At 34.5% G+C, this 24,353-nt stretch overlaps 1 protein-coding gene across 45 annotated transcripts in view; it reads right to left on the bottom strand.

The window, feature by feature from the left end:
- RIMS2 (regulating synaptic membrane exocytosis 2) overlaps positions 1-24,353 on the bottom strand; it is a 775,242-nt gene that overhangs the window by 255,321 nt on the left and 495,568 nt on the right. For 29 of the 45 annotated variants that reach the window (XM_063642906.1, XM_055286992.2, XM_055286977.2 and 26 more), the window contains one exon: positions 17,822-17,938. In XM_063642906.1, coding sequence (XP_063498976.1) covers positions 17,822-17,938 — 117 coding nt within the window. Of the gene's footprint in view, positions 1-8,692; positions 8,759-17,821; positions 17,939-24,353 lie in introns of all 45 variants that reach the window. The other 16 variants (XM_055286971.2, XM_055286974.2, XM_055286975.2 and 13 more) reach the window with 1 other exon arrangement.

Genomic DNA, 24,353 nt, shown 5'->3' with positions numbered 1-24,353 from the left:
ATAATATAAAATATAGAGAACATACATAATATTCAGAAGCATACAAACAATGTTAGTGATAGAAGGAATCTCAGAAGTTATATAATCCAAATTCTCTCACTTTAGAAACGAGCAAACTAAGGCTTATAGAAGCTTGGACGAATTCACATAATTTGATATTTTCTGGGCTGGAACTTGAACTGGGCTGTCCTTATTCTAAGGCTGTTAATTTCACTGAACTGTGTTTTCTTTGATAGCAGGGATGGTTTTTTCTCTCAATAATGTTTGACAAATCACCATATAAGTTAAATATAAAAAACCTTTTAAATTTTCAGCCTCAGAAATGAAATGATGATCTATTAACGGAAATTAAATAGTGCAAAAAAGGCACATACAAAAACCCAAACCCATATATATATATATAAAATCAGTAAAGCACTGGAGGCAGAAGTCAAACTGTAGAAGGTTAAGGCTTAGGAGCTGATGAAGGAGTGAAGGAAGCGTATGTAAAAATACACACTTGAGATATCTGACCTAAGTAAAAAGAGAGAGACAGAGAGAGAGAGAGAGAGAGAGAGAAATAGACCACTCTCAAGTTAGCTTGAAGGGGTAGCAGAACAGAAAGAAGGTATTATTATTATTGTTTATTTTTACTTTTATTTTTATTTTTGAGAAGGAGTTTTGCTCTTGTTGCCCAGGCTGGAGTACAATGGCACCATCTCAGCTCACCACAACCTCTGCCTCCCGGGTTCAAGCGATTCTCCTGCCTCAGCCTCCTAAGTAGCTGGGATTATAGTCATGCACCATCACGCCCAGCTAATTTTGTATTTTTAGTAGAGATGGGGTTTCTCCATGTTGGTCAGGCTGGTCTCGAACTCCCGACCTCAAGGTGATCTGCCCACCTCGGCCTCCCAAAGTGCTGGGATTACAGGCGTGAGCTACTGCGCCTGGCCAAAAGGTATTATTAAGACAATTTCAACAGTAATTTGCGGAGAATAAAATAAAATCAGTAAAGGAAGAAAGATTGAAATACAACAGAAACAAGAAATAATAAATGCAGGCAAATTCCAGAGAAACTAAGATATGCTAGAGTCAGAAATGTAAATAGAACTTAGTTTTGATGGAGAACAAAACAGTTTTAAGAGGACAGAAGATAATTGGTAATGTAGAGAAATTAAGATTAAAAATGATAGCAGTTGGGAAAGTGTGTTATTGGCTTAGATCACATTGACTAAGAGTTCTCAGCACTACCTTACACGTAGGGAATCTTTAAGAAAACAGTCTATGTAGAACATAGACTTTACCATGACTCCACTAACTTTGTCAGAATCCTTTCTTTAACCAGGGTTCTAGTTATGTTACCCATCTTGACATAGGACCATCATTGCCTCTCTTCAAACTTCATAGTAGCCCTCATCATTAATCTGGACACAGGTCAAACCTTTCCAGGGACCCTCAGCCAGTTCTGGTATTAAAACAACTGACAATTAACTTAGAATATTTTAATTTAATCAGTTCTATTCAAGTATGTTATCTCTGTGATTCTTGGCTATGAAGTAAAAGGCAATCCCCACTGCCTCCTGATACCTTCTTCTCCCAAAATTCTTCATTTACTATACTCTCTTCTGTACCATTCTTAATCTCTTCTAATTCTCTTCTGTATTTTTGAGAATCCTTATTCCATTATTAATAAATTCCTTAAACATCAACCTTCCTGCAGGATGGTTTTTGCATATTCTTGCCTTAAATAACATTTAGTTCAACTGTGTAGCCTCTGCTTCCATTGTAGCCTTCATCTGCAGAAGCTACTTATTCTTTCACATTTCACAGTCCAGGAATCCAGGAGGGGAAGTTGGCTCCCTAGAGACATTTCTGACAATTACCCCCCAAATCACAACGGACATAGTCCTTACTTCTCTTAAGCATTCCACTTGGCAGTAACATTCCTTATTAATACAGGTTGCTATTATCTATCCAACTTCCAATCACTATCCCTTAGTCATTGGTAATTTTAGGGATTGACTATGGTAGTGCTAGAAGATTTCAATGCAAAGGCAGAAAATCATTGAACAATCATGAACCCCAATCTCCAGACTTTAAAGACTTCAATAACCCTACTTTATTCTGCCATCAGTCCCACCAATTCCTGCCAGTATATATCACCAACTTTGACTTTCTTCTTTCCTTATCCACCCTGGACTCTATGGCTGATCATCTGAACCACTCCCATACAGCACTCAGATTCCCTTCTAACCGATCTTCCTACTCACACAGTCATTAAAACACTAACAATGGTTTAATAACAAACTTGATTTCTCTCTATTAGCATCCTTTTACTTAGCTTCACTTCTCCCATCTATTTTCTTCCTGTCTCAGTGGTAAATAATAGCTTCTTTCTGTTCACAAAATCCATCTGTGTGTTTAGTCTGATTACCTCCTACCTCCCCTAGGACTCTTCTTCCAATCATTGTCTTTTTTTCTGTATTTTTGACTTATCTTTCTCTAAAACATCCTTTGCTCCAGTGTGGAACACATGGACATATTTCTTACTCGAAGGGAAAGAAACATCTTTTGATATCACATACGCTATCAAATTTTTCTCCTTCACACTTTCTTGATAAGTTCATTTTCTTATTTCCTGGTCATACTTAGGCTACTGCAACCTGCCTTTTTCCCCCCTCACCATCCTTCTAAAATTACCCCAGCTGAAGTCATCCATGACACCTCACTTGACATATCCAACAGGCATTTTTCATTCATTATTTTTACTGTAATGTTATTATTTTCTTCTTGAAACTATTCTTCTTCATGTCGCTCAGAAGCTCCTCTTCCTCCCTCTGCCACTTAATGTTAATGTTCCTCAGGCAGGGAAAAACTTCTAAGCCCTCATTTCATGGGTTGTTTCTCAGATTGATTTCACTTACTTTTTATGACTGCTTACCATTAGTAGTGAATTTACTCTGAAATTACTCTATGTAGCTTACGCAACTTCAAGTTTAAAAATTGTTTACTCTATTCCTTGCTAGATATTTCCTCTTAGCTTTCTCAGTAATTCCAAAACTGAACTTGTCTCACACCTAAACTGATTCCTCCCCTAAGAACCCACTTGGACCCTGTTAAGGTACCTTATGAATCTAGTTATTGAAGGTATAAGACTGGGAACTTTTCATGACTCTGCACTCTCTCAAAATCCAAATTCCATTATTTATCAAGTATTGCTGATTTTAATTTCTTAAAACCACTATTTTCTCTCTGTTCTTCCATCTACTACATGTCTCTCTTTTGCTTTTTTCTCTTCAAATCGATCATTCACGTAGTCTGTAAGTAGGTACTCTAAGGTGAATGAGCTTGTTATCACCATCTCTAATTAAATCCCTTCCAAGTACCTCTAGAACCTACAGTCTTTGATCTAAGTTCCTTAAGATTTATGAAGTGTATATAAGATTCTTCAGGCTGGGCTTTGTGGCTCACACCTATAATCCCAGCGCTTTGGGAGGCCAAAGGGGGCAGATCACCTGAGGTCAGGAGTTCAAGACTAGCCTGGCCAACATGGGGAAAACCCATCTCTACTAAAAATACAAAAATTAGCCAGATGCAATGGCACATGCCTGTAATCTCAGCTACTCAGGAGGCTGAGGCAGGAGAATCGCTTGAACCTGGGAGGTGGAGGTTGCAGTGAGCCAAGATCATGCCATTGGCACTCCAGCCTGGTGACAGAGTGAGACTCCACTGCAAAAAAAAAAAAAAAAGAAAAAAGAAAAAAAAAAGATTCTTCATAAGTGGAACCCCCTCTATCATTCCAGATTCATTTCTTGCTATTTCCTGCCTTGCGAATAATGTTACAATTCTAAAATACGATATTTATTACTTCTGTGACCCTGTTCATACATTTCTTTAAAATGTCACAAACATCGTCCCTCACCTCCACATCAATCTAAATAATTCCTATTTATTCTTTAAGATACAGCTGAGTTGTTGTCTCTTCCATGACACTTTACATAAAAATCCAGCTGCCCACCATAGATGTTAGTAGTTCCTTAATATGTTGTGTATAGCTCTAAGCAGGAATAAGTACTAGAAAAATAAGTAGGGTACAAAGGTAAATGTTAAAAAATGTTATATTTATTAAAATAAAGGGTATATTTTAATAAAGAGATATTAATAAAGGGTAACATGATATCCATCCTAAACATGTTTGTTCAAATGAGTGCATTTTAAAATGCACAATGAATCAAATATTATTTTATACTAGTTAGCATAACCTGGCCAGAAGACATGCTTTGATTTCTAGTGTTAGTTAATATTGTCTCTTGAAGTAATATAAAAAAAGCTTAGCAAACATTATTTAAGTCTCTACTCTTCTGTTCCCAAAGAGGTAGTCCTCATAATTTTCCATGTTATACCCTAGGGTAGAAAGACCAGTGAAAGCCCAGCTTCTTCTAATGGAGTGGGCATAACTGGGGATGCCATGTTAAATTTACTACATTCATCCTATTCATTTAGAAAGTTCCAGATATCATATAGCCAAACTATGGCCCAATTGAAGCTATTAACACATATTTTATTCCTAGGAAACAATTTCCAGTTGAAAGTATATGCTGCCTTGAAACCGAGGCTAGAGAACTGAATACTTAGATACTGATGCTACTTTCTTTTTCCACAGCTCTCAATAAAAAAGTTACTTTTTATTGTCCACTTTTAAGTGGTCAATTATTTTGACTCAAGTAAGTAAAAATTTGGATAATCTAGTCCAAAAACAATTCTACAAGAGAATGGATTCAACTTCTGGATATGTAAGTAAAGAAAGATGGAGGCTAACAGCAAGAAAATAAAAGGGTCAAGAGAGCAGCATTCTCTACTGAGACAGAAGAACAAGTGAAGTAGAAATAACTTAATGAAACAATAAGAAAAAAAAAGTGTGCAATCATGGAGTCCAAGAGCATAGTATTCAAATTAAGATTTCAGAGCTAGAACAATTTCTACTGATAATAAAATATAAAGTATGGTCATGAGAGTGACTGACCAAAGTAGAATTGGAGGTAATGCTCGCTACATTAGAGAAAGTTAAGGAAGTGAGTGGGTGCTAAATAGATTATTCAAGTAAATGCTGACGGGCTTGATGGCAGGAATTGTGAAGTTGAGGAAGACTAAAGCCAGGTTCTAAAATCATCCGTGAATAAAATGATATTACTAAGAGGTCAACAAATGACAGCAACAAGGAAGGGTAGTGGGTGGTTGTGTTTAGTTGCATTACATACAAAGGTACAAGATATAAAAATAACAAGCACAAAACATTACAGAAATAAATACAGGAGAATGGATAGATTACTAGGTCAGCATTCACATGTTCAACAAATGTCCAAAAAAAGGTCAGCCCAAGAATCTCAAAGTGGATTGGGATGGAGGTCAGAGGGAAGAGAAACTTAGAAAGTTAGTGTAAATAACAAATGATCAAAGTCCCTTAAAAAAAGGAAAAAAAGAGAAAGTTACACTGCAAACTCAGCATAGCATTTATTACTTCTGCAAAAGAGGCACAGGGATATAACAGGCAAGGAGAGTGCAGGGAAATGTAAGATACATAATTAGATGTTCTGTTCTTGGTTTGGGTAGTAGATTCAAGGATGTTCATGTTATTACATTGTGTTGTAACTAATACACATTCATTTGTATGTAGCAAAATTAGAATGAGAGCTAATATTTAAAAAAATTTATGGATACATAATAGTTGTACATATTTATGGTGTACTGTTACATTTTGATACAAACATATAATATGTAATGATCAAATTTGGGTAATTGGGATATGCGTCACTTCAAACATTTACATTTCGTTGTGTTGGGAACATTTCAAATCTTCTCTTCCAGATTTTTTAAAATATACAGTAAGCTATTGTTAATTATAGTTGCCTGACTATGCTATTGAACACTAGATTTTATTCCTTCTATCTAGCAAAGATTTATTAAGACCTCAAAAACACAAGCAACCAAAGCAAAAATTGACAAATGAGATTCTATCAAGGTGAAAAGCTTCTGTACAGCTTAGAAAACAATAAACAAAGTGAAGTGACCCCTACAGAATGGAAGAAAATATTTGCAAGCTATTCATCCAACAAGGGATTAATAAACAGAATATATAAGGAACTCAAACAACTCAATAGCACAAAATAACAATAATAATCTGCTTTTTTAAATGGATAAAATATTTGAATAGACATTTCTCAAAAGAAGACATACAATGGCCAACAGGTATATAAAAAATGCTCAACATCACTAATTATCAGAGAAATGCAAATCAAAACCACAATGAGATTCGATTTCACCCAGGTTAAAATGCCTATTATAAAAAAATTCTGAAAATAACAAGTGCTGGAGACGATGAAGAGAAAGGGGAATGCTTGTACACTGCTGGTGGAAATATAATTAATACAACCAGTATAGAAAAGAGTATGGAGGTTCCTAAAAATCTAAACATGGAACTACCATATGATCTAGCAATCCCTTTGCTGGGTATATATCCATAAGAAAGGAAATCAGTATATTGAAGAGATACCTGCACTCCCATGTTTACTGCAGCACTATTTACAATAGCCAAGATATGGAATCAGCCTAATTGTCCATCAACAAATAAGCTACGCACAGAAAGACAAATACTGCATGTTTCCACTCATATATGGGAGCTAAAAATTGATCTCATGGAGGCAGTGAATAGAATGGTAGTTACCAAAGACTGGGAAGGATAGTAGAGAGAAGGAGATGAAGAGGGATTGGTTAATGGATACAAAATATTTTTTAAAAAAACAAAGGAACTTCATTCATTCTTACAAATTCTACCCATATTATCTAGGTCACTAGACTTAGGCCCTCAAGAGTTTCTGTTGCCCTAGGGCAAGGCAAATACCTTAACACATACAAAATAAATATTACGTATACCTCTAAATATACATAGTAAATCCTACATTAGATATTTGATAACTTGCTTGTGGAAACAGATTTTTCCATGTTATATTTTAATATAAACATTAATGATCTCTGTTTTCTCAGCACAAACCAAATTGTGGCACAGAAAGACAATTCATAAATGTCATCTTCAAAATGGGCCAATTAGGCTGAAGTTGAGAATTTGGGGAAAAGTACAAAATTGAGATGATCAAGAACTAATTCTAGTTACATTGCTGAATGGAAAAACTAAGTAACATGAAGCAGATAACCTATTTGTTGATAACTGAGACTAAGAAAATACAAACTATTGAAAAAGTGATGTGATATGACTTTAACTTAGCATGAAATGAAGAGACACCAGAGTATATACAATAAGTCTATAATCAGTAATGTCTCATTCATGTACGTCACCCACCTTTAAAAAAGCTTTAGCCAATTATCAAAACACAGTTATATAACTACTTTTCCATATTTTTGTAAGGTAAATGTATAATTACTGAAAGTAAAAAATAGTCGGAATGCAATATATAGCAACAGTAAAAACAAAAAACAACAAAAGATAATTATTTAAGATTGAAGCAGAATAACAAAAAAGAGTGAAAAAATGCAAAAGAAAATAAAATATAGCAATAACCATTATCATATAATAAACTGGAAGGCACTAAATTTCAATTATATTTGCTGAAAGACATTACAAAACTTATTAGTAAATTACTGTTGCTATTACCTCTTATGTTTCTTTTCACATTTACCCACATAAATAAAATACTTATACATTTACTCATTAGTTTTTAATCATTTTTTATAAACTCTTTTATTATCAACTCTTAGCTAATTTCATAGGGATGAAGGAAGTCACACATAACTCCAAATCACTTAGAAACAATAGTCAAGGTGACCAACCATGGCACATAATTACTAATTTATACTAGCTAAGCCTTTCACCACATTATTTCTTTACCTAAAGGATCTCAAATGTTGTCACTGGCTCAAATCTCTAAATCTCCACACAGCCTTGAGAACTTTTCAGATTTTAGAGATATTCTCTTCCTTTTCTTTCTAATTAACCTCTCTTTCTAGTTAACCCCTCTTGCTATTATATGCCAGGTAACTGAGATTTCCCTCCAATGTAAATTATATTTCCTTAAGGCATTGTAGCTGTACTATCTATGACTCACTGCAAATTCCCACTTTGGAAAGAGAAATGGTGGTAGGGTAGAAATGAACAAGTGTTTTCTCACAGACAGTATTCTCTGCAGATAAGGATTATCTACTATGACAAAGGAGCAGATCACAGCCACCTCTGACAAGGCAACCACAAACAAATCAGTTCAACCTAAGCACTTCAATGACAGATTCCTCTACTCTGGAGCAGTGAGGTGGGAAAGTGAGTTTTCAAGACCTACGCCATCTAAATACCTAATTATGGACTCTGCTGAGGAAGGTGAGTAGTCAACTGGAGTTAATTTAAAGATAATACTGTTATTCTAACTTTATAGATAATAGAGAGTTAACAGTAATTCCCGATGAACTAAATTTTTAGAATCACCAAAGAGATTCTCCTAATTTACAAAAGGGATGCTGTATTCTTGATGTCCTACTACAATTAGTTAATACGTTTTATTTCATGTTATTTTATATGGGTGATATTTCTGTATTTCATTAACAACCATATATGTATATACATAAAAACAGAAATAAAAGTGAACTATATCATATCAATACACAGGCACAAGCAATTCCACAAACAGACTCAATTGTAAGAAAAATATACCTGCCATCCCTGTGATGATGGTCAATGGTCTGACTGTATCTGGAGCGAGGTAGAGTAAGAAAATGACTGCAAGCATGGCAGAAACAAGAATATAAATAAGACTCAAGAAAGAAGTGAAAAAAGGTATAGTTTAATTTAAAAAGTGAGATTTAAAAAGATAGGCAGACAGCAAGCAAAGCACATGGAAACTGTTATTGGAAAGCTTGCCTCCTCCCCCCCCCCGTGTTCACTGTAATATGACAGTGCCAAAGGTTAAAATATGCTAAATATTTTAAAATAAAATGCAACAAAAATATAACTATCAATTATTACTCAAACATCTTTAGCACCACCTAGAATATGTTATATGATAGAGATGCTTTACCATTTTTTAGGAGGAAAGATGAGATGAGAAAAATAAAATAAGCAGAAAGTTTAAGAAGGAAATAATAAATAAGGTAATTTCAAATACTTATAAAAGTTGGGAAATTTATAAGGTAACTATTTCTCTTTTAATTATTAATAATTAAAAATAACTACACAGGGCTTTAACAATTCCATTTAATAAAGAGTAAACTGATCCAAATTACTTTATTAATTGTATTTATTAAATTTATTGGGTGCTATTCATTTTTCCATTCACTATGTTTATTATGTATTATGTATTACATGTTATTGGCTTTGCTACCTTTCATGCCTCATAACTACCATAAGCAATCCAAGCAGCACACTGATCTTTTACCCATCTCTTCTTTCCACAGCACTAATTTAAAATTTCCTACTTTCTTAGACCCTTTAATACTAAAACAATTAATCTTAGCAGATTATCATTATGTTTCCATCAACAATGGAAATGAACCTTGAACTCTCTCAACTTCCACAATTCTATCTCTAAATATAAACATACATTTAAATCTTCACTTGTCCTTGTCTTCTGCACCAAAAGAGATGCCTCTTCTTGTAATCCTGCTTCCCATATGACCTTGCTTCATTTATTATTCCCTTCCTCAACTGCACTTAATCCTAAAAATAAAACCCTTGCTAATCTTTCCTTCCTCTCAAACCACTGCATCTCGCTCATTTTCTTTTCAACATAGAACATCTTAAAATACATATATGCAATTCTTGCCACCTCTGCCAGACTTTGCTTTCATGCTTTAAGCTTACTGTAATTTGACTTCTGCTTCTACCACACTCTCGAAGCTGTCTTATGAATGTGAAATCCCCCCAAAATTCTTGTCTCCTCTTAATCCTCATCATACTCCACTTACTTTTGGTATTAGACATTGATTTTCAAACCTCTATTCTTTAATACTCTCTCCTTTTTTGGTTTCTGAAACCTCTCTAGCTATTAAACATAGTCTTTATTTAGCACTGAACTATATGCCGAGTACTCCATTAAAAGCTTTGCCTACATTATCTCATTTACTTCTCATAACAACTCTTTGAGGTAGGTTATACTATTCCCACTTTTGCACAGACAGATACACTGAGGTTATGAGTGCTTGTTCAGAGCTATATAGTAAGTGGCAGGACTAGGTTTCAAACTCAGGGCTTTCTTAATTCAAAACTCAGGCTCTTAACACATTTGTATATACAGCCTGGTCTCTCACCTATATGAGTGGTTCTTCATGCATTTAATGTACTGGATTTCCTTTCTCTGTAGAGAGGCAGTGGTTTTCCAAGATTCATTTCCTGATCTTATATTCCAACACGTTCTTTCGAAATAATGCAATTGTTTTTATGGTGTAAACAGTAACTCTGCTTTATTACTGATTATTCTTTGGGTTGCACAACACTTTTGCATCTGATTCTGGGCTCTCCACATAATGCTTGAGTGACATGTAGACACTTCAGGAAAACACATGTTCATCGTGAGACTAGAACAATACCCTTTGCCTATTTATGAGGAGGTTCAAGCAGTGGTTTTCAAACTCTTTTTTTTTTTTTTTTAGCATATCACTTTTTTTCCAAACAAAATTTGATATAGAATCAATACACAGTAATCAAATAATATCAGAACGATGCTGGCTAAAGCGAGTAAGAAGCCTAGATCCCTATCCATTTGGCCTCATTTTTACCTGTCATAGCAGTCTCTCAGGTACCTCTACAAAACACAGGAGTCCATCATCTCTAAAGTCCCTTCTAATCTCTAACGTAATTCTTTAATCCCCCTGTGGAACTTAATATAATACTTCAGCTATTCCTTTTTTTGTAATCTCTTGCAATTCCAGCTTCAACTAAGGATTAAAATATTTATTTAGTAAACCAAGTTTTACAGTCTCAGAATTTAACTCCTCCATTTCCTCATTTTTCACATTCAATTGATTTACAAGCCTTGCTTGTTCTGATGCCTAAATAACTCAGATTTCTCTCCTTTACCTTTTCTCCTGCCACCACCTTCAATCAGGTTTACTATGTCTATTGAAACAACCTTCTCTTAGGTCTTCCTACCTTCAGACCCCAGTCTTCCCCTGACTAAATCCAATCTTCATCCTGTCTACAGAAGTTTATTTGCATATTATGCTTTCTGATCACATAGGTACCTTACTAAAAATCCTTCACTGGTTCCTGATATCAAAACACGAGTATAAATTCCCTAAAAGTTCTAAACTACTTTCAATCTTCATCTTCTATCACTTTCCATTCCCCATACCACTACCTCTTATCTAGGTACAACAGACTACCTAAGATTCTCTAAATTATCATGTGTTTTCCTGACTCCAAGACTTTGTTCATGTTCATCATTCTGTCAAGAATGCCCACCATTCTCCCTCTGTCTCCAATGCTTCACTTTGCATAATCTTATTCAATCTTTAAAGCCCAACTTCTCTGTGATGCCTTTTCCAGTTCACCCAATCAAGTAATTTTCTCTCCAATCTGTTCCAATATTATTATCCTTCTGCCACACAGTCTTCAACATTTTAAAATTATTTGATATACAATAATTTGTCTGGCTAGACCAGGATAATGTCTGTTTTAAATCTGTGCACAATGGCTGACCCACTCAAATATATTTTGGATTGCACTAAAAAGTAAAATCGGCCGGGCGCGGTGGCTCACGCTTGTAATCCCAGCACTTTGGGAGGCCGAGGTGGGCGGATCATGAGGTCAGGAGATTGAGACCACGGTGAAACTCCGTCTCTACTAAAAATACAAAAAATTAGCCGGGCGTGGTGGCGGGCACCTGTAGTCCCAGCTACTCGGAGAGGCTGAGGCAGGAGAATGGCGTGAACCCGGGAGGTGGAGCTTGCAGTGAGCCGAGATCGCGCCACTGCACTCCAGCCTGGGCGACAGAGCGAGACTCCGTCTCAAAAAAAAAAAAAAAACAGTAAAATCATAATTATACTGTTTTCATGATGAACCTTCTCTCAAAAAAGAGCAGTGGTTCATATAATTATAGAAACATTCTAGAAATGTAAACAGAAGATTATGCGCCTATGTAAGAAAATATTTAAAAAACTATTCATAGCTTTATGAAGAAGAGAAATAATACCCAACAGTTGTGATGCTGGGCTTTACTGCTTTAAAAGGAATAGGTTTTCTCCAAAATTACTTAAGAATAACAGAAAATATGTAAACTTCAAGGCTTGTTAAAATTTATAAATTTATAAAATATATATATAAAATCATCCAATTTCTAATAGTTTCCTTGAAGAGTCTTATAATTAACTTTGTCCCTACAAAGCCAAAGCAGCCATTAAGCAAGAATCACCTTTATCAAGCATCAATTTATTTTATTTCTCTTTTCTGTCTCTAGTCATGTTAGTTCTTAACCTTATCTGGTCATGACCCTCCTTGAGATTCTGTTGAAAACTATAAAAACTCATGCATGAACATTATACAAAATTTACCATTGTGTTTTAGTAAGCCCTCTAAAATCTACCTAAGGTCCATAGCCATACTCAAGGTCCTTTGCTGTATCCACTTGGTACAACCTTAAAACATATTACACTTCTCCACTGAACCATGCTTACTTTTTATCCAAAATTAATGGACATTATAAAATTTGAGCAATAAGTATGCATAGTGTCTTAAATATGCATAATGACTAAACAAAGTAAGTTATGTTAAAACTGCTGTTAGTCCAATCTGAGCAGTAAATCACTGTATAAGAAAAAAAATATAAAAACAATACATTTACTAAATTTTAAAAAGCAAAAACAAAATAAAGAAGTCATAGATTCTAAGGCTCATGATAAAAAATTATTATTCAAAGTATTAAACTAGATTACTAACCCAATTTCTAGACACTTTGATTCTTAAGCAATATAACCTTTAAAGACAACACAAAATTATATTTATAATGAATTGTCCTTCCACTATATTAAATTAGCTGAATGTCCCCTTTAGGAATCACTTTAGTCCATACACAAAAGAACTGCAAAAATGGGAGATAAAATATTCCATTCTTAAGTAAAACTATAGCTTCCAACAACTCTTACTTAATGCAAAAACATTTCTTATTTTTATTTATTCTCTTTTTTTTTTTTTTTTTTTTTGAGACAGGGTCTTGCTCTGTCACCCTGGCTGGACTGCAGTGGTGCGATCTCAGCTCACCGCAGCCTTGACTTCCCTAGGCTTATGTAATCCTCCCACCTCAGCCTCCCGAGTAGCTGGGATAAAAAAAAAAAAAAGGTGCACACCACCACACCTGGGCTAATTTTATTTATTTTTTATTTTTTTGTGTGTGTTTGTGGAGATAGGGTCTCACCATATGGCCTAGACTGGTTGAGAACTCCTGGGCTCCAGTGATGTGCCTGCCTAAACCTCCCAAATTTCTGGCATTACAGGCATAAGCCACTGTGCCTGGCATGTGTCTTTAATATTGTTAATGCTTTCCTTATGTTGTAGTCCCTACATTCTACTCAGTATGATTTAACTGTCTTAAAATGTTTCTGAAATACAGCAAATAAAATAAGTAAAATAAAATGTTATATTATTTTTGTAAAGTGAATTTTCTTTTTTCATTTACTTCATAATTTTAAACTATCAGAGATATGTTTCCTTCATAGTTGATAACTGAAAGGAAAAAAGAGACTATTCTTTTTGGCAAAATAGTTATGAGTTACACTTTCTGGTAGCTGACTTCCTGACAAGGAATAGATAAATAGCACGAGTGTGTAAGGTATGCCAGTGGTCCATATAATAGGGCATTTTCCTTTTTAGAATATATATTTATTAATTGAATGTATAGGAGAAAAAAGTTTATAAAGTAATTTATCTTTTGCCAACATTAATTGTATTCTTATGATGCTAAAAGTATACTCCATGGAAATAAATGCATCTAAATGAATTTTGGCCTCCAGGATAGACATAAAAATGCATACTGTGGAGTACTTCTGACATGTTACAGAAATATTATCTAATACTCTATACTTATTCTAATAGTAAACTAACTCAAGTAAGCGAAAAGCTCTTAAAATTTTTTTTTTTTTTTTTTGAGACAGAGTCTTACTCTGTCACGCAGGCTGGAGTGCAGTGGCACGATCTTGCCTCACTGCAACCTCTGCCACTCGGGTTCAAGCGATTCTCCTGCTTCAGCCTCCTGAGTAGCTGGGATTACAGGCACCTGCCACCACATCCGGCTAATTTTTGTATTGATTTCTAATACTAAGGCCACATAGTCTGCCTCAGGAAAAATTATGTTCCTAGTTGTAGTAGTTACCAGGACTTATTGGAAAAACAATGGTATAAAAAGCAGCAGAATGGAAGTAGAAGATGAAGGATATGCTTAATAATTCCTTGTTTTAGCTGAGTCCTTGCATCCAGGTTTCTAAATTACTTGTAAAGAATCTATTTACTTTGCAAAGCAGAATAGGATTTTGACTGATAATACAGTGAGATATGCAGAGAAACAAAGACCTAATAAAAATTTAATGTGTAAATTATTTCTATATTACCTATAGAAAGGATATAAATACTATATCTTCTCCTTACACCATCCAAGTTTAACCAAGTACTATTAATGAATGTCAAATAGCATCGTTTCTCACTCAATATAGTCTATCCTTGCTCTTGGTCTTGCCTGAATAAACATGCCCATTTTTCAAGGTCCAATTCATGCCCTACATTCATTCTATACAAAACTTAAAAAAAACAAAAACAAAAAAAACAAAAAACTACATGGGCCAGGCGCGGTGGCTCATGTCTGTAATCCCAGCACTTTGGGAGACCCAGGAAGGTGGATCACCTGAGGTCAGGAGTTCGAGATCAGGCTGGCCAACATGGCGAAACCCTGTCTCCACTAAAAATACAAAAAAAAAAAAAAAAAAAAAAAAATTAGCTGGAGATGGTGGCACATGCCTGTAATCCCAGCTACTTGGGAGGCTGCGGCAGGAGAATCACTTGAACTGGGAGGCAGAGGTTGCAATGAGCCGAGAAAACGCCATTGAACTCCAGCCTGGGCTACCCAGTGAGACACTGTCTCAAAAAACAAACAAACAAACAAAAGGACAACAACACTAAGTGAACTGGCTGATTTCTCTCTCTCTCTTTTTTCTTGTTTACTAAGCATATTAAATATAAATTATTTGCAAGTGAATATATCCTTTTAAAATGGTAAGGTTAAGGCACGTATTTTCAGTACCTACTATACAATTGGAGGCAGTGTCATTTAATCTACACAGCTCAATAAAGTTGATATGAGTCATTTAATCTACACAACTCGGTAAAGTTGATACTGACATTCTAATTTTACAGATAAGGAAATCAAGTGTCAAAGAGGTTAATTTTCCCAAAGACACAGGTAGCAAGAGGTTAAATCCTGCATTCAAAATCAAGGCCATTTGGTTTCAAATCCTGTGAAAAATATTCAATAAAATATTACATTCAATAAAATACTATTCTAGTCCAGTGCCTCAATTCTTACTGACAAGAAAGGTTATTTACTGTACCTCTCAAAAGACCTAAATTACTATTATTATCTCAAAAGAAATTCTCTCTTAGGCTTTTTAATCAACATTATTATTGATTAAAATGCTATTCATGAAAATTTGCTGTAAGAGTTCTAAAGTATTCTTATCTTCTAAAAATCATAATGCACCCATATGCATTTTATTGCCAAAACTCTTAGAATATTAAGATAAAAGAGAAATTAAGAACTTGTTGCTCAATGTGACAGACCATATATATAATATTGAACTTTTAAATTTTTCATTCCTCATGTTAATAAATAATTACACAGATAATCAAATAATATTAGAAATGGTTTTATATTCCTATTTAAATAAAATTCTATTTTATTTATTTGAAAAAAGGATTTAAGGCAGCTCACAATTAAGAGAAATTGTGATCTGGCATTGACGGTGCTCTAAAAGAGAAATAAAAACCACATGGATCAATTTTCTTGAAAACTTCAGAAAATAATTATATGAACATTTTTGCTAAACTAAAAGATTTATAAATTTTTTAAATAAAAAATAAAAATAAAATTACGTTTCAGTTGCAGACATAAATTGGAACAGACATAAAAATGCACATTGTAGGATATCTCTGACATGATAATTACCTAATATGATCATATTAACTAATACCAAGGATTAATCATCTAGGCTTTAATAGGAAGCTTTGTTGCCATTAAACCTAGGGTCATTTGCCTTTAAATATTTATAAAATATTATGCATTTGACATGATAGCAATCATTTTTATTTGTAAGTATAATTCTAGATGTTAATTTTATTTTTCTGCAAGATTTAGACAGCATTTATTTGTCTTAAAGAAAACAAAGTCCATTTTTCATTAAAATAAAACTTTACATAAAATGGAAGAAAGTTTAAATTCATTTCAGAATTTTCTCTCTCATCATTTCCATTAACAAACCTTCAAGGAACAAGGATTTTATGTCTTGGTATATAAATAATTTCCAGAAACGATGAAGCTCATTAAAATGCTATATTAGGCAGCTAAAATACCTCTTCATTCATCCTAATACGACTCCTTTCAACTCCTAATCATGTCAACATAGTTACCCTTCTTTCTATTACAGTATTGCACTTGATAAGCACCAACTTCTATAGGTAGCATGTCTGTAATTACCCCTAAAGACACAGATTACTATGAAAAAGTTAAGCAAATTAAAAGAAAATAAAATACTACATTAGCTTTCATTTATCACTAAAAGCAATATTAATTTAATAACTTCTTACATATAATTTCTTCCTAGATCTCAGGCACAAAAGCCAATACTTGTTAGACACTATTGAAGACTACGATATCCCCTTTTTACTTCTGGAGAAGTATGCGAAATCACAGTGAAATTAAGCATGAATTAAGTATAATCTTAATTTAGACAAAAAAATTAAGTGTATAAATGTAAACAGTAATTTCTCATATCAGCTTATTTAAAAGCCCCCAAATGTTCTTCCTAAAATTGGTTTAGGATGCATACAACGGGACTTCTGAGTTCCGTCGTTATTTTATCACATCCTTTGAATAGTTTGGGAAATATAATGGCATTTACTTCATGTATAACCAAAGCATGAATTAGAGAGTTTATCAATTTGCTTAAGTTAAAAATATTAATAGTAGTTAATGTAAGCATTGTAACATACCATGTTACTTCCAAGTTTGTCACATTTAATGGAGCAAATTCAGAGAGCTCTTCCAAATACAGCAATCAATCTTTAAGATGCTTAAAAGGTTTACTGAAAGCCATGAGGAAAAACCTCTTCATGAATCATAAAATGTTTCCTAAACAAATCAGACTCTGTCTCAATACTTCTATATGTGAAAAGTCACACCAATTTCTCTGATGAATGTAAAAGACTTTAAAATCTTTTGTCTCATGAAAGTATTTATATATATAATAATTGTTTATGACAAGGAAAAATAATAAAACATCTTGGTTTCACTATAATTAACATTATAATCACTTATACAGATTCACTAACTTAACTGGTTTGATTAAACCAAAAACAAAATGGCAAGAGAAAGATAATTTTGTTTTTTTCTTACCAGAGAAAAGGTTGTTTGTATTTATTTACTTTTAACAGTGTAGCAGTCATAAGAAATAATGTAAGCATTGTAACAGAAAAACATTGTTTTAGAAACTAAGAAAAAGGAATATGTGAAAACATTTTATGGTAACCCCTTCCTGAAAGCAGTGATTATATTAATAATAAGGTCTAATAGTATTTAATCATATTTACCTGTCTCTATCTGGAGAGTAATGGTCATCCATGACACGATGTCTATCCATTCGGCTAATTGTATTATAATGTCCGGTAGTAGTGCGTGTCCCTCGAAGCCCCTGTTCCACATTCCGACTAAAACAACAAGATCTATTAAATATCTTAGTAAACCATTTGAAACACAAAGAAATGAGGTTTATTTTAAAGCACAGTAGAAAAAGACAAAGCCACTATATGGTGAAGTCCAAATTTTGTTTTAACTAATTGCATCTCTGGCTAAAGGTATAAGTTTCAGTGGAAGGTTGACAGTTAAGTAAGATTACTGCTATAAGAGATGCAGCATAAGGAGCTCAAAGTAAACTAATAACAGTGGCGATATGATAAGGACTATCATGTATCCTTATATATAACCATCATATGGATGACTACCAGGTCTCTAGTACTGATACTCAATAATATACTCAAGAGAAGAAGATTTGTATGGAGAAAATATGTTCAGTGTTAGACACATTTGTATACATGACCTATAGGACTGCAGATAGAGATGTCTCATAGGTGGTTGGACATGAGTTCAGAGCTTAGGGGAACAAGTCAAAATTTGCACACTTTGCGCCATCTCCCTTGATACCACTCTAGTCCAAACTACCATCTTTGTGAATGTACCGTAAAATAGCTACCTAGGCTGGGCGTGGTGGCTCATGCTTGTAATCCCAGCACTTTGGGAGGCTGAGGTGGGCAGATCACGTGAGGTCGGGAGTTCAAGACCAGCCTGACCAACATGGAGAAACCCTGTCTCTACTAAAAAATAAAAAATCAGCAAGGCGTGGTGGTGCATGCCTCTAATCCCAGATACTCGAGTGGCCAAGGCAGAAGAATCGCTTGAACCCGGGAAGTGGAGGTTGCGGTGAGCAGAGATCCCACCATTGCACTTTAGCCTGGGCAACAAGAGCGAAACTCCATCTCAAAAAAAAAAAAAAGCTACCTAAGTAGTTCTTTGCTTCAACTCTTACCTCATCCGTGATGACACGCAACAGCCCTTTAAAACACAATTAAGACATGGCATGTCATAGTGTAGGATGAAAGATAGGAGTCCAGTTTTTAATTTATTCCATTGATGAGCTAATTTTCCTATCCTGTCTGACCCACCCTTTCCATATTAATTGTGGTGCCACTTTATCATCATATGTCAAGTTCACATATAAATATCGTTGTAAATGTATAAATATTATTATTTTACTATCGATTCCCTTCAATATGTCTATTTTGCTGCTGTTATTCAAGTTCCATCCTAGTTTTAATTATTTTTGCCTCCTGGCAAATTTTTCTCTTCTTTTTTCAAAATGGATTTATTGGTATGTCTTTATCCTTCCACATAATGCCTAGAACAAGTTTGTAAAATTGCACATAAAATTTTGATTGTCATGGCATTAGATTTATAAATTAATTTATGGAAAATTGATATCTTTATTATAGGAAGTAATTCTACCCATGCATAGGGCATATCTCTCATTAATTCCTTACCCAAAGTTTTACCTCTTACTTAAAAAGATCCTGTGAATTTTTAGTACGTGAATTGTTAGATACTTTGGGTTACTTTTGAGAATAGTACTTACATTTTACTATATTTTCCAATTAGTAATTACTCATCTTATAAGTTGATCTATGGACAGCTATTTGACAGAACTCCTACATTAGTTTTAATATTTTGGTTATATTGGGTTTTCTGTGGAGATAATCCTGTCATTAACAAATAATGATGGTTTTCATCTCTTCTCTTCCAATCCTGAAACCTCTTATTTCCTTTTCTTAACATTTTTCAGGACCTGAAGTACTATTTTAAACAGTGACAATATTAATGAACATCCGTCTCTTATTTCTGCTATTAATGCAAATTTCTCTAAAGTTTTTCCATTAAGTATAATGCTTGCTTTATTAAGCCTTTACAAAGTGTAGGTGGTTCTCTTCTAGTTTAGTATCCTATGGGAATATAAGCTGAACAATAAAATTCATTTTCTGACTCTAATAAGATTTATTTCCCCATTAGTCCATTAATATGATGAATTACCATAACAATTTTTCTGGTGTCTCACCGCCATGATTTAAATTCATGGTTAGATTTACTTAAAGTAAGATTTTTTACATACATTTGTAACTAAAATGGGCTTCTTAAGCTGGGCACAGAGGCACATAGTCCCGGTATCTGAGCCTAGAGGATTGCTTGAGCCCAGGAGTTCAAGTCTAGCCTAGGCAACATAGTGAGACTTTGTCCTTGAAAAAAAAAAAGAAAAAGGAATACATATATATTTTATTATACTCTAAGAATTAGAACTAAGGTTATGTTAGTTCCAGAAAAAGAATTACGCAACTTTTCTTTTTTATCTGTTTTTAGAGCCAGTTGTATAGAACAGATATTAGTTCTCAAAAACTTGGTTAAAACTTACCCATAATATCTTTTTAGTCTGGAATTCTCTTTATGGGTGGATGGGGGCAAGAGAGTAGTTTGTCTCTGAGTACCATTTCAACCTGTTTGCTGGTTGTTAATTTTTTTTTTTTTTTTGTATTTTTTTTTTTTTTTGAGATGGAGTTTCACTCTTCTTGCCCAGGTTGGAGTGCAATGGCAGGATCTCGGCTCACTGCAACCTCCACCTCCCGGGTACGAGCGATTCTCCTCCATCAGCCTCCTGGGTAGCTGGGATTACAGGTGCCTGTCACCACGCCTGGCTAATTGTTTTGTGTTTTTAGTAGAGATGGGGTTTCACCAGGTTGGCCAGGCTGGTCATGAACACTAGTTGTTATTTTAACTTTCATTTCTTCTTGTGCCAATTTTAATATTTTATATCTATTTCAGAAATTTAACCATTTCGCCTAGATTAACAAATTTAATAACATAATTTCATAATGATTGCTATCTTTAAAGTCTTTTTCTTATCTGTAGTTGTTTCCCTTTTTCAACGTTTTATTTAGTTATACCTCTCATTTTTCATGTACAATCCTTTTATTGTATTGGTGTCACCAATCTTTTCAAATAACTAACTTTTGGGTTAACATACATTCTTATCTTTCACTTCTTTTTCTTACTGTCTGTGCCTCATTTTGTCTCAGTTTCACTGATTTTTCCCTAATCTTTATTAATTCCGTCCTTCATATTTCTTCAGGACTTTCTCCATTGTTCTGTACTGTTTCCTAAATTCAGTGTTTATTTAGTTCTCTATTTGCATTGAAAAATTTTTCGTCAAATAAACATTGCACATATTTATGGTATACATGATATTTTGATAAGTGTATACATTGCAGAATGGCTAAATCAAGCTATTTAACATTTGCATTACCTCAAATATTTATTCTTTTGTGTGAGAACACTTTAAATCTACTCTCTCAGAAATTTTCAAGTATATATTAACTATAGTTGCCATTATATACAATAGATCTCTTGAACTTATTCCTCTTGTGTAAGTGAAATTTTAGGTCTTTTGACCTATATCTCCCCAATCCTCTCACTCCACCAGGCTCTTTTCTCTGTTTCAGAGACTGCAACTTTTTAGATTCTACATACAAGTTAGATCATGTGGTATTTATTTTCTATACCTGGCTTATTTCACCTAACATAATGACCTCTAGGTTCAACTATGTTGTCAGAAATGACAGAATTTTCTTCTTTTTGGAGTTGAATAGTATTTCATTGTGTATATTTACATTTTTATTACCTGTACATCTGTTGATGACAGTTTCATTCCATATCAATTCTGTTGTGGATAATGTTGCAATGATCATGGGAGTGCAGATATCTTTTTTAATTTTAATTTTTTAACTTTGTGAGTACATAGTAGGTGTATATATTTATGGAGTACAGGAGATACATTGATAAGGGCACAAAATACTTAATAATCCCAACATAGAAAATGGGAAATCCATCCCTTCAAGCATTCATCTTTTGTGTTCCACAGAATCCAATTATACTTTTTTTTTTTTTTTTTTTTTTGAGGCAGAGTCTTGCTTTGTTGCCCAGGCTGGAGTGCAGTGGCACAATCCTGGCTCACTGCAACATCCGCCTCCCGGATTCAAGTGATTTTCCTGACTCAGCCTTCCAAGTAGCTGGGACTACAGGCGCACACCACCATGCTCGGCTAATTTTTGTATTTTTAGTAGAGACGGGGTTTCACCATATTGGCCAGGCTGGTCTCGAACTCCTGACCTCATTATCCATCCGCCTTGGCCTCCCAAAGTGCTGGGATTACAGGTGTAAGCCACCGTGCCTGGCCCCAATTATACTCTTTTAGTTATTTTAAAATGCACAATTAAATTACTTTGACTATAGTCACCCTGTTGTGCTATCAGATACTAGGTTCTATTTATTATTTCCATTCTTTGTACCCGTTAACCATTTGCCACATCCCCTTCATCCCCTGCGACCCATCCCAGCCTCTGGTAATCATCCTACTAGTCTCCATCTCCATATGTTAAATTGTTTTGATTTTTATATCCCACAAACAAGTGACAACATGCAATGTTTGTGTTTCTGTGCCTGGCTTATTTCACTTGACATAACGACCTCCAGTTCCATCTATGTTGTTACAAATGACAGGATCTCATTTCTTTCTGGCTGAATAGTACTCCATCATGCATAAATACATTTTCTGTATCCATTATGGACATGTAGGTTGCTTCCAAATCTTGGCTATTGTGAACAGTACTGCAACAAACATGACAGGGCAAATATGTCTTTGATATACTGATTTCCCTTCTTTTGGGTATATACCAACCAGTGGGATGGTGGATCATATGGTAGCTCTATTTTTAGTTTTTTGAGGAACCTCCAAACTGTTCTCCATAGTGGTTGTACTAATTTACATTCCAACCAATAGTGTACAAGTGTTCCCTTTTCTTCACATATTCACCAGCATTTGTTATTGTTTTAGGATATAAGCCATTTTGACTGGAGTGAGATAACATGTCATTGTAGTTTTGATTTGCATTTCTCTGATGATCAATGATGTTGAGAATCTTCTGATATGCCTGGTTGCTATTTGTATGTCTTCTTTTGAGAAATTTCTATTAAAATCTTTTACCCATTTTTTAACTGGCTTATTGGATTTTTTTTCCTATACAGTTGTTTGAGTTCCTAATACATTCTGGCTATTAATCCCTTCTCAGATGGATAGTTTCTTTGCAAATATTTCCTCCCATTCTGTGGGTTGTGTCTTCATTATTTCCTTTGCTGTGCAGAAGCTTTTTAACTTGATATCCCTTTTGTCTACTTTTTTTTTTCCTTTTTTTTTCTGAGATGGAGTCTCGCTCTGTTGCTCAGGCTGGAGTGCAGTGGCGCGATCCGGGCTCACTGCAAGCTCTGCCTCCCAGGTTCATGCCATTCTCCTGCCTCAGCCTCCGGAGTAGCTGGGACTACAGGCGCCCGCCACCACACCTGCTATTTTTGTGTGTGTTTTTAGTAGAGACAGGGTTTCACCATGTTAGCCAGGATGGTCTCGATCTCCTGACCTCGTGATCTGCCCACCTCGGCCTCCCAAAGTGCTGGGATTACAGGTGTGAGCCACCGTGCCCTTTTGCCTACTTTTGCTTTGTTTGCCTGTGTGTGGGGTATTACTCAAGAAATTGTTGCCAAGATGAATGTCCCAGAGGGTTTCTTGAATGTTTTCTTGTAGTAGTTTCATAGTTTGAGGTATTAGACTTAGGTCTTTAATCCGTTTTGACTTTTGTATATGGCAAGAGATAGGGGTCAAGTTTCATTATTATTCATATAGATATCCAGTGTTCCCAGCACAATTTATTGAAGATACTTCCCTTTCTCCAATGTATGCTTTTGGCACCTTTGTCAAAAATGAGTTCACTGTAGGTGTATGGATTTGTTTCTGGGTTCTCTGTTGTGTTCCATTGGTCTACACGTCTATTTTTATGGCAGTACCATGCTATTTCAGTTACTATTGCTCTGTAGTATAATTTGAAGAAAGGTAATGTGATTCCTTCAGTTTTGTGCTTTTTGCTCAGAATAGCTTTGGCTATTCTGTGTCTTTTGTGGCTGCACATGAATTTTAGAATTATTTCTTCAATTTCTGTGAAGAATGTCATTGGTATTCCAATGGGATTGCACTGAATCTGTAGATTGCTTTGGGTGGTATAGAAAGTTTAACATCATTGATTGTATCAATCCATGAACATGGAATATCTTTCTATTTTTGTGTGTGCCATCTTCAATTTCCTGCACCAATGTTTTATAGTTTTCATTGTAGAGCTCTTTCATTTCTTTGGTTAAGTCAATTTCTAGGTATTTAATTTTATTTGTGATTGTTATAAATGGCATTACTTTCTTGATTTCTTTTTCGGATTGTTCACTGTTGCCATGTAGAAATGCTACTGATTTTTTATGTTGATCATGTATCCTGAAACTTTACTGAATTTATCAGTTCTAATAGTTTTTGGTGGAGTCTTTAGGTTTTTCCAAATATAAGATCATGTCATCTGCAAGCAAGGATAACTTGACTTCTAACTTTCCAATTTAGATGCCCTTTATTTATTTCTCTTGGCTGATTGCACTAGC

Source organism: Symphalangus syndactylus, chromosome 7 (genome assembly GCF_028878055.3).
Source record: "Symphalangus syndactylus isolate Jambi chromosome 7, NHGRI_mSymSyn1-v2.1_pri, whole genome shotgun sequence".
NCBI classification, from domain to species: domain Eukaryota; kingdom Metazoa; phylum Chordata; class Mammalia; order Primates; family Hylobatidae; genus Symphalangus; species Symphalangus syndactylus.
This window is presented reverse-complemented; position numbering and strand designations above follow the sequence as displayed.